Source organism: Guillardia theta (genome assembly GCF_000315625.1).
Source record: "Guillardia theta CCMP2712 unplaced genomic scaffold GUITHscaffold_298, whole genome shotgun sequence".
Lineage (NCBI taxonomy): Eukaryota > Cryptophyceae > Pyrenomonadales > Geminigeraceae > Guillardia > Guillardia theta.
This window is the reverse complement of record NW_005434379.1, coordinates 1-9,319: the sequence shown is the minus strand read 5'-3', so window position 1 is coordinate 9,319 and position 9,319 is coordinate 1. Positions and strand designations below refer to the sequence as shown.

At 55.2% G+C, this 9,319-nt stretch overlaps 4 protein-coding genes across 4 annotated transcripts; 2 read left to right on the top strand and 2 right to left on the bottom strand.

Annotated features, from left to right (window-relative positions):
• Positions 1–379: 379 nt before the first annotated feature.
• On the bottom strand, positions 380–2,089 carry GUITHDRAFT_122225 (hypothetical protein; the record flags this gene model as incomplete). The annotated part of the gene is made up of 5 exons (XM_005818505.1): positions 380–440; positions 527–618; positions 662–781; positions 837–956; positions 1,028–2,089. 5 exons carry the CDS (start codon positions 2,087–2,089, stop codon positions 380–382), a joined length of 1,455 nt encoding a protein of 484 aa, XP_005818562.1.
• A 975-nt stretch (positions 2,090–3,064) lies between these two features.
• On the top strand, positions 3,065–4,148 carry GUITHDRAFT_156544 (hypothetical protein). Its single transcript, XM_005818504.1, has 4 exons — positions 3,065–3,111; positions 3,842–3,919; positions 3,964–4,009; positions 4,055–4,148. The coding sequence occupies exons 1-4, from the start codon at positions 3,070–3,072 to the stop codon at positions 4,096–4,098; spliced, it is 210 nt and encodes a 69-aa protein (XP_005818561.1). The 5' UTR covers positions 3,065–3,069; the 3' UTR covers positions 4,099–4,148.
• Positions 4,149–4,166: 18 nt separating this feature from the next.
• Positions 4,167–6,205, bottom strand: GUITHDRAFT_122224 (hypothetical protein; the record flags this gene model as incomplete). Its single annotated transcript, XM_005818503.1, has 19 exons — positions 4,167–4,247; positions 4,396–4,444; positions 4,488–4,534; positions 4,582–4,621; positions 4,668–4,741; positions 4,792–4,832; positions 4,912–4,942; positions 4,989–5,023; positions 5,074–5,125; positions 5,171–5,225; positions 5,273–5,317; positions 5,360–5,401; positions 5,445–5,505; positions 5,555–5,600; positions 5,644–5,683; positions 5,728–5,792; positions 5,842–5,913; positions 5,966–6,025; positions 6,161–6,205. The coding sequence occupies 19 exons, from the start codon at positions 6,203–6,205 to the stop codon at positions 4,167–4,169; spliced, it is 981 nt and encodes a 326-aa protein (XP_005818560.1).
• Positions 6,206–6,540: 335 nt separating this feature from the next.
• GUITHDRAFT_122223 (hypothetical protein) lies at positions 6,541–9,023 on the top strand (the record flags this gene model as incomplete). Its single annotated transcript, XM_005818502.1, has 4 exons — positions 6,541–6,600; positions 6,651–6,714; positions 7,271–7,600; positions 7,735–9,023. The coding sequence occupies 4 exons, from the start codon at positions 6,541–6,543 to the stop codon at positions 9,021–9,023; spliced, it is 1,743 nt and encodes a 580-aa protein (XP_005818559.1).
• Positions 9,024–9,319: the final 296 nt, after the last annotated feature.

Below are 9,319 nucleotides of genomic sequence, written 5' to 3'. Positions count from 1 at the left end.
GAAGAGGAGAAGATCAATACGAGAAGACAAGAAGATCAATAAGAGAAGAGAAGAAGATCAAGAAGAGAAGAGAAGAAGATCAATAAGAGAAGAGTAGAAGATCCAGAAGAGATGAGAAGGAGATCAAGAAGAGAAGAGGAGAAGATCAAGAAGAGAAGAGGAGAAGATCAAGAAGAGAAGAGGAGAGGAGGGAGGGGAGGGAGTTGACAATCAACAGGTGACGGTCACAGGCACCAAGGAAGCGACGGAATTTGTAGTGGAGGCGATCAAGGGGCGCCTCAAGGAAGCAATTTTGGCAGTGATCTAGAGGAGGAGGAGGAGGAGGAGGAGGAGGAGGAGGAGGAGGAGGAGGACCGATTACAAGGGTCTTCATTCATTCTCATTGCTGCCTACTTTTCATCTTCTCCATGTTGCGCCACTTATCCTTGAGGTCAACCGACCTGCCTCATTCTCAGAATCGCCTGCCGCGCCCCAACAAATTTCCCTCCCCCTCCACCACCACCTCGGTCTCTACCCTCCATCTCACGTTCGGCATGCGTGGAATCCAGGCAGGTTGGTAAGGATGGCAGTCCACTTGGGCCCGAACTGTGACACGCCCTTGGCGAGCATCTCCTCCTCCTGTGCTCCTTTCATCTCCTCCCCCCTCTTCCCCTCCTCATACCTTTTCCGTCCACCGCACGCGCGCATGGCTCGCTCCCTCTACTTTGGCTCGGAAGTGCGTGCTCGCCCCGTACCCTCTCACCGTCTCCTTGGGCGGCTGCCTCAGGCCTCTCCACTTGTCCTGCTCCCTCGTCAGCACCAGCAAGACCCCAGCTGCAACGGACCTTCAAGTCAACCTGTGTCCTCGCAGGGTGAAAGATTTCCGCGTTGGCTCTCAGAATCGCCGCCCAGCACCTGCCGAACTTTTCGACGCCTGCAATGAGAGCTTCCTTCTCCTCCTCGCTCCACGCGTTCCTCTGAAGAAAGACATGAGGACACAAGAGATCAGAAGAGGGGCCGACCTTCCCCTTCTATCCATCGAGCAAACGAAGCGAGTCTTCGACTTGCAGCCCGAGTGCGAGTACTTGTAGAAAGCTTTCGCTTCCTCCTTCGCGCTCTCCCCAAGCATTTCTCCTTCTCGACTTCCACTTTCCTCCTTTCTTCCATCAGCCTTGGAGCTTTCGTTCTCTTCAATCTTCCCTGCTGGACCCTTGCTCGTCTCCTTCCCTGACTTGCTCGCGATCTTCTTGGTCTGCGTTGGTTTCTGCTCCTCCAGCTGTGGGGTGAGCTTGTCATCAGCTTTGCGCTGCCTGCTGGGCTTCAGCTGCAGGTTCTTGCCTGCCTGAGGAGGAGGAGGGAGCGAGTGAGCGCTGCTGCTTCTCGCCTTCTGGATCGTCTTCTTCAAGGGCACCTTGCTCCTCTGCCTTTCAGCTGGAGTCTTGCTGGACATCTTAGATGTGATCCCCGATGCCTTTGACTTCTCCGCGTCTCTGGATGAACGTCCAGCTGGACTTCTCTTGGGCGCTTCCGCTGCCTTTGGAGGGTCTTGAGAAGCTTTCAGGTCCTGCTTGCTTGCCGTGCTCTTCGATTTGCTCCTCGGCTCCGACTTCTTGCTCTGTCCTGCCTTGGAGGGGCTGGGCGGCGACTTGGAGGTCGACCTCTGGTCTTGAGGCCCCTTGGCTCTCTTCCGTGAATTACTTTCGACTTCGCTTGGTTGCTTCCGTTTTCCTGTCGACATCACCTGAGAAGCAGCGATAGATACAGGATTGGCTGGAGCGGCTCGAGACGTTCTCTTGACTGTTGTCTTTGGATCTGTCTTGGCTGTTGTCTTAGCTGCTGTCTTAGCTGCTGTCTTGGCTGATGTCTTCGCTGTTGTCTTAGCTGTTGTCTTGGCTGCTGTCTTCGCTGATGTCTTAGCTGCTGTCTTAGCTGTTGTCTTGGCTGATGTCTTCGCTGATGTCTTAGCTGTTGTCTTAGCTGCTGTCTTAGCTGATGTCTTGGCTGCTGTCTTAGCTGATGTCTTCGTCTTGTTCCCATTTTTCTTTGCTGGTGGATGACTCGCTGACTTCGTCTTAGAAGACTTGGACTTCTTGCGCGATGGCATCTGCATCAAATGTAGTGAACGAGAACATTTGTTGCCCTCTACTTGATTAAGTAAACAATTGAAGCAATAGTATTGCCTTGTATTGCTTTGCCATTCACCTCCCTGCTCATGTCTCGCTCCCAAAGCTTGACTTTCACTTCCTACTAGCTTTACCTTGTGTTCCCTTAAATCACAATTCAATTGAAGTCTTCGTCGTGTCTTCAAGATTTCGCACTATCATGGCTACGTTCTCCTTGTTTCCTCCTCGCTCTTTTTGTACCCTTATCTCTGCTCTTTCTACAGTTTGCCTCCCTTGCTCCTTTCCTGCAACCAAGTCTTGGATGCCTTTTACTTTATGTCTCTCCTCCACGCGTCTTTGTCCTACACATTTCTCACATTCTCCCTTCTCCTCTCTGTCTCTCTTCTCTTCCCTTCCCTATTCTTTGATACTCTACTCTACTCTCTTCTCCTCTCTTGTCCTCTCCCCGCCTCCGTCCTGTCCTGTCCTGTCCTCCTCTGCTCTGCTCGTCTCCCTCCCCCCTCCTCTCCTCTCCTCTCCTCCTGCCCTGCCCGCCCTGACCTGCTCTTTTCTTCTGTTCTCTTCTCTTCGCTCCTCTTCTGTTCTCTTCTGTTCTCTTCTGCTCTGCTCTGCTCTGCTCTGCTCTGCTCTCTTCGCTGCTCCTCCTCTCCTCTCCTCTCCTCTCCTCTTCCCTTCTTGTTCTCCTTCCTAGCTCCGGTTCGTGGATTTCAAACCAAACCTCCAGAATGGGGAAAAAAAGAAGAAGAAAGAAAAAAAGAAAAAAGAAAAAGAAAAAAATCACCCCCACCCCCACAACAACTGCCACCACCCTCTGCTCCTAACTTGACCCCTCAAGGGTCGTTGAAATCGAGTAGGTGTGGGTGGGGTGGTGTCTAAAGTCTTCAGTACCGGTGCATTTATCATCTATACGGAGGGTCACTGCCAGGGTACAGCACAGAATGAGGTAGGGTAGTGAAGAGTCGCCGCCATGTTGTTCGCAAAGGGATTGAAGATCGTGAATGGGCAGATGGTAAGGAGAGGAGGAGGAGGAGGAGGAGGAGGAGGAGGAGGAGGAGGAAAAGAAGGAGCAGGAGAAAAGGGAGCAGGAGGAGGAGGAGGAGGAGGAAGAAAAGAAGGAGCAGGAGAAAAGGGAGCAGGAGGAGGAGGAGTGAAGAGAGGGAATGCACCAAACCAGAAATGATGTGGGGAAAGAGCGGATTGTCGAGACCAGATAACTGAAGAGGAGATGTATGGAAGAGCTGGAGGGCAAGGGTGCGGGTGATAGGATTGACCTGAGGGATGAGGATGCGAGGGATGCAGGTTCAAATGTTGGTGATCAGATTCTCTTGGGAGGAGGCAGGACAGAGTCACGAGAAACCAGAATTGAGTGAATGATTGCAGCAGACTTAGAATCTGAGTTAGAATGGAATCACTTAGAATCTGAGTTAGAATGGAATCACTTAGAATCTGAGTTAGAATGGAATCACTTAGAATCTGAGTTAGAATGGAATCACTTAGAATCTGAGTTAGAATGGAATCACTTAGAATCTGAGTTAGAATGGAATCACTTAGAATCTGAGTTAGAATGGAATCACTTAGAATCTGAGTTAGAATGGAATCACTTAGAATCTGAGTTAGAATGGAATCAGGCAGCATACTTGTGCCATGAGTGTTAGTAATGTAAATCTTGGGAGCGGGGAGCTGAGCTTGAGAAGAAGGTGACCAGGTCATTGGCGAAAGCACTGACAATGATGACGCAGCTGCTTGAGGGATTCTCGGAGGGGAGCATGGGAGCGGACATCCATCCGTATCCTGAAGGCGAAGAGTCTGGTCTCATGGTAACAGCCTGATGCTCATGGCTCAAGCAGCTGACAGCAAGCAGGACGTCTCCCAGGCAAACACCAAGTTCTTTCAGGCACCAGCGGCAGGTACGTTGCAACAAGTTGCGTGCGTGAGGATGAGTGGAGTGTCAGGTCCCTACGAGTACGACCTTGCCAAGATCCAGCAGTTTGTTTGAGAGAATTTGAGATTGTTTACACGTAATCAGATTTAAAGTTCTTGCTCCTGCTTTGCCTCTTCCTTCGTTCAGTCAAGATCTTCTGGAGTCCTTGCAATGTCTGCTGGTGACCTCCCAGCATCCACATTGCCCGTGGTTGCCTCCCTCTCCTGTATCGACGGCCATGGATCAGAAGCTCATCAGAGAATCACAGCTTCGATTGTCTTCCTTCGATTTCTCCTCTCTGCTTCCTCGTTCGCACCCAATCCCCAATATCGTTCCTCTTTCCCTTCCTCGTCTCCAAACCTCGTCCCTTACCTGTTCAGTGTGCACTGTTGCCAGAATCCTGGCAGCCTTCTGCCTTTTCCTATCGATACGTCAGGATGTTCATCGGCACCTCAGGCACTTACTTGTCCTTGTCACGTTCGTCTCCTGTTCGCGTCCCTCCCTCCATCTCCTGTTTCAAGTCACACCAACAGCCCAGGGCACGAGAATGCGACTGACCCTCATTGTTCCATCGCTAGCAGGGAGGGAGAGAGAGAATCTGTGACAAGTAAGATGCTAATAGACCGCTGAAGAGCGAAGCTCACTGTCTGTGGCTTGTGCTTGTGTTCTCTGCATCTTTGTTTGCTGCCTCCTGATTATTCGGTTCTGCTTCGATGGACTGTAACTTCATGTAAGCAGCTGTCATGCATAATGTTTCTCCCCACGAACCTTCCGGACATCGTCGTCGGCAAGTACATCGTTCACCTTGGCTGTAGCATTCCTCTCACGCACCGAGACGAGAGGAGAAGACAAAAAGAGCCAAGAATCACAGTAAATGCCAAAAATTACCTGCTTCTTGCAGAGCTGGATTCTGCATTACCTGCGGAGGAGGTGAAAACAAGAAGTTTTGCAGAGAAGAACATTACGCTCTCTTCGCTGACTTCTTTCTCCGTCACTATTCCTGATTAAGACAACCTTTACCAACCCATCGCCCCTCGATTCCATGCTCACCCTCGTCATCTCGCTGCTGCTCAGCTTCAGGCTCGCCGAAGGTCTCTTGCGCCTGAAGCCGCTCAAATGCTGACGCCTGCACACTTCAACGACTTACTTTGCGTTTCTTCTTCGGAGCGTCCGCAAGCTTCTGCAGAGCTTCTTCCAGCTGCCTGCACCAGACCTCACGTATAGGCGAAGGAGATCAGAAGTATTGCACCTGTTCCTCTTGTGCTTCTGCTTCTTCGCGGTCTTGGCGTCACCTCTGCAGCATATGAAACACGATCTTCAGGTTGTTGCCCATCACCTCTCGCCCTGCGGCTTGGAGGTGGCGAGGTAGGTATGCTTGCTGTCGCTCCACGTGAGGTCAGGTGAGAGACTGTCGGACTGACCTCGGGAATGGAGGAAGAAAAGAAGGAACGTGAGGAGGCAGCTCCTCCGCCTCTTCTTGACCTTGAACCCAATCAAGTCTTTCGCCCATCTCATCCTCGAGCTCAGTTACCGAAACGCTCTCGAGGACGAGGTGGTCGAGAGACAGGGAAGCGGACCTGAGAATGATGAATACATGTCACTGTCGTCTGTCATTCACACCTCTGCCTTGGCATAACGGAGCTCGTTACGTTGCATGAACCTACAGCGAGTGAGCAGCGTTGCATGTTTCAGAAGCTGGCAAACAAGTAAAGCTCAGGCAAGGTGGTCCCAACATCTTGAAGCGCGCTCCGAACGTCGAGCAGGTTATCCTGCCCTCCCACTTGATACCAGCAGGAAGGATGAAAGGGGATGCCGAACCTGAGTCCTTCCAGCCAACTCTGCCAGGGAGTGCGATTGATAGCCAACCTCCTCGATGTACTTGATCAAGATCTGTCGTCTTCTTAGAGACCCTCACTGCCATGGAAACATCTTCTCAACTCACCTCCGTCAGAGTGTCAAGCGCAGACTGTGTCACTGCCTGAAAGCCGATCGCTTCACTGAGCTGGAAAAAAAAGAATGAGTCCCTGCGTTACGAACATCCACATTTCTGTTCCTCCTACATCTCCTTACCTCCCTTGCTCTCCCTCTTCTACGCTCACTCGCCTCTTCCTCTTCCCTCCTCCCCCTCCATCTTCACCTGCGCAGCCACAGTCCTGCATGCCTCCGCCGCGTAAGACTCCATGCAGATAGGGCCACATCCCCGCTCATCTCATTTCAAGTGCCTCGGGCCGCCCGGCACTGCCCGGCCGAGGCAGTGCCGCAGTGCCTCGGGCCCGGGCCTCGGGCCACTCGGAAGCGGACACTGTGTGCCTTGGGCCAGGCCGATTCGGGAAACTTCCGGCGCCTTGAGCCGAGTAGCCCTGCTGGGTAGCCGCGCCGGTCGGTACATCCGGCCGTCATCTGCCCCTTCGGCGCCGACGTCAACCCGGTCCGGGCCGATCCGTCAACCGCTACGGGTGCGACCCGATCCGGAAGCAGTGCTCCTGCAGCGTGCCGCAGACGCAGCAGAGCCCCTGCATGACGCACGAGCAGTGCATCAACCAGGCGGGGATCTCGTGCGTCTTCATGAACAGCCAGGTGCAGCAGACCTTCGGCAACATCCCCTGCTGGGATTGCTTGACCCTTAGGCTGCTTGTCTGCGCGGCTTCGCGCTTGGGCTGGCGCTGCCGCGTCTGGGTGCCAGCAGTGCTGGTTCTTTTCGGGCTTGTGTTTTGTGTGTGATTGTGCCGCTTCTCGCTGTGGACTGTGTGCCTGCCGGTTCAGCTTGCCAAGTTCCTGCTTTGTTTTGCTTGAGGCACTTTTTACCTTCTGCCAGTACATCCTATATACCCTCTACTACACACTCTGTGTGATTGTGCCGCTTCTCGCTGTGTGCTGTGTGCCTGGAGGTTTAGCTTGTTCCTGCTTTGTTCTGCTTGAGGCACTTTTTACCTTCTGCCAGTAAATCCATTGCCTTACACAAACGGGCCGGCGCTGGCCGCCACCCCCCGCGCGTTGGTCGACGGGAGCTGGCCGCTCAGCAACCTCCCCTACCGGGGGTCCGTGCCCCCGCTGCAGCCCCCCGCCAGCCCCACCCTGCTGAACCGGGCGGTGCACCAGGCGCTCGTCTGGATCGACGCGACGCCCTTCAACCGCCAGTTCCTCTACGACCTGTTCGGGGCCATCCCCGGCGAGCTGCGGGAGATCGCCCGCTGCGACCGGCAGGCGGTGATGCTCTGCAGCAAGCACCGCTAAAAAACCGCGCCAGTAAATCCTATACATCCATGCTACACCCTGCTGGTCTCGGCGTTCGTCATCGCCGTCGTCTGGGCGGGCCTCTCCCTCCTCGCCTCCTCCTTCAGCATCCCCTGCGTCACCACCCTCGACGTTCACTGCTCGAGATCTCTCCGTGCCCAGAAGCATCCTCTGGCGACCTTCTTCGTTGAGGCGCACGACTTCGTTCATAATGCTGGAGCGATCCTCTACCGTCGTGTCAAGGCTCCTGCACCGGCTGCAGATGGCGCGGCGATCCCACCTGCCCCGGCTGCTGTGCCTGATGACGCAGGACGCCCCCCGGCATCTGTGGTACACATCCCTGGTTTGCGCGCTCTCGTCGACTCGTCTCATGAGCACTTCATTCCTCCCCCTGCGCAGCGAAATGTGACCCCTCTTGTCATGCGCGTCTTCCCTCGCCATCATGATGTGCATGCTCGCGCTGCGCTGACCGATCAGCACCGCACCGCTATGCTCAGATGCTCGACTGCTATCTCCATGGCATGCCGATCTGCCAGTGTCCGACGAAATGTGATGGATGTCAGCGCGAGCTCGATCCCTCCGTTGCTGCACATCATCTCCAGACCTGCAAACGCCGATCCTCCAAGCTTCCCACGGCGCATGACAACCTTACTCGTACGATTCGGTCGATGCTGAACGAAGCTGGTCTTCAGAGCGTCATCGATACAGTGGGGGATCCTCGTTCTCGACGGCAGGTACCCTCCCATCCTCATGGCCGCAAGATGAAGGGCGATATCCACATCCCTGGAATCCGCGATCGAGGGTCCGAGCAGTACGAGGGCTTGATGGCGGACGTGACGTTGGTCCACCCTTACATTGGTAGCTCTGCCGACCTGACCAAGTGGGGGGAGGTCAACCTCGACGCCCTCCATGTTGCAGCGTCTGAGAAGATTCGCAAACATCGCGCTGCATATGCCATGACTACTCCTCCTCGAGCGTTCATCCCTCTTGCCATCTCGACGGACGGTACCCTGCATCCTGACACCCTCCGCTTCATCTGGTATTTGGCGGACATCATTGCTCAGCGCTCAATGCCTCTTGAGGATGCGGCGTTTGGTCGGCACTTTGTGCCTGATGACGGACCTGCTGCTGAGGTCTTGGCTCGCAAACGCGCCGCCACCTATCAGCGCCTCACCATGCAGCTGACGCTGGAAGCGCTCTTGTCTGGTGCGAGGCGCATGACGCCCTTGCGGGCGCAAGCACTTCTCGAGCCAGAGGACAGCTCCTCCTCGGACTTTGTCGAGTCGCCCGAGGAGTCTTCGCCGGAGGTCTCCGACTCCGATGGGGGACACCCTTCGAGTGGCCCCGACGATGGGCGCGGAGCTGGCGAGGCGTCTCCGTCCCTCACTGTGACGTCGGGTGCCTCCGGAGAGCTCGACACCACTGGGGTGCTTGCTGCTGGTCCGAGCTCGCCTGCTTCCTCCCCGGCATCGGTCGCCGGGTCACGCCGGTCCTTGGGCATTGCCGCGGCGTTGCCGCCGTCACGGGCGGCTACCACTGACTTGGCTACCGCTGACTCGGAGGCTAGCGAGGAGGACTACCTCGAGCGGTACCGTGTTCCTGTGTCCAGCCTCCCTCCGTCCGCTGCCCCAGGCGGACCCCCGGGCAACGCCGGCTCCTTGTCGGCGGCTGCCCTTTCTCCGTCCGCGGCCGCCCGCTTTGTGGCGGCAGCCGCGGACGTCTCGACTGACAGTGGTCAGTCGGCTGCCTCCGGGTATCGCGTCTAAGGGATTTTATTCCTCCTGCATGCTCCTGCTGCTTGTTGCTTGATTGCTTGACCCTTAGGCTGCTTGTCTGCGCGGCTTCGCGCTTGGGCTGGCGCTGCCGCGTCTGGGTGCCAGCAGTGCTGGTTCTTTTCGGGCTTGTGTTTTGTGTGTGATTGTGCAGCTTCTCGCTGTGGACTGTGTACCTGCCGGTTCAGCTTGTTCCTGCTTTGTTTTGCTTGAGGCACTTTTTATCTTCTGCCAGTAAATCCTATCCTATGATATCCTCACCTTGACAGCCGCAGACACACTCGCTCAAT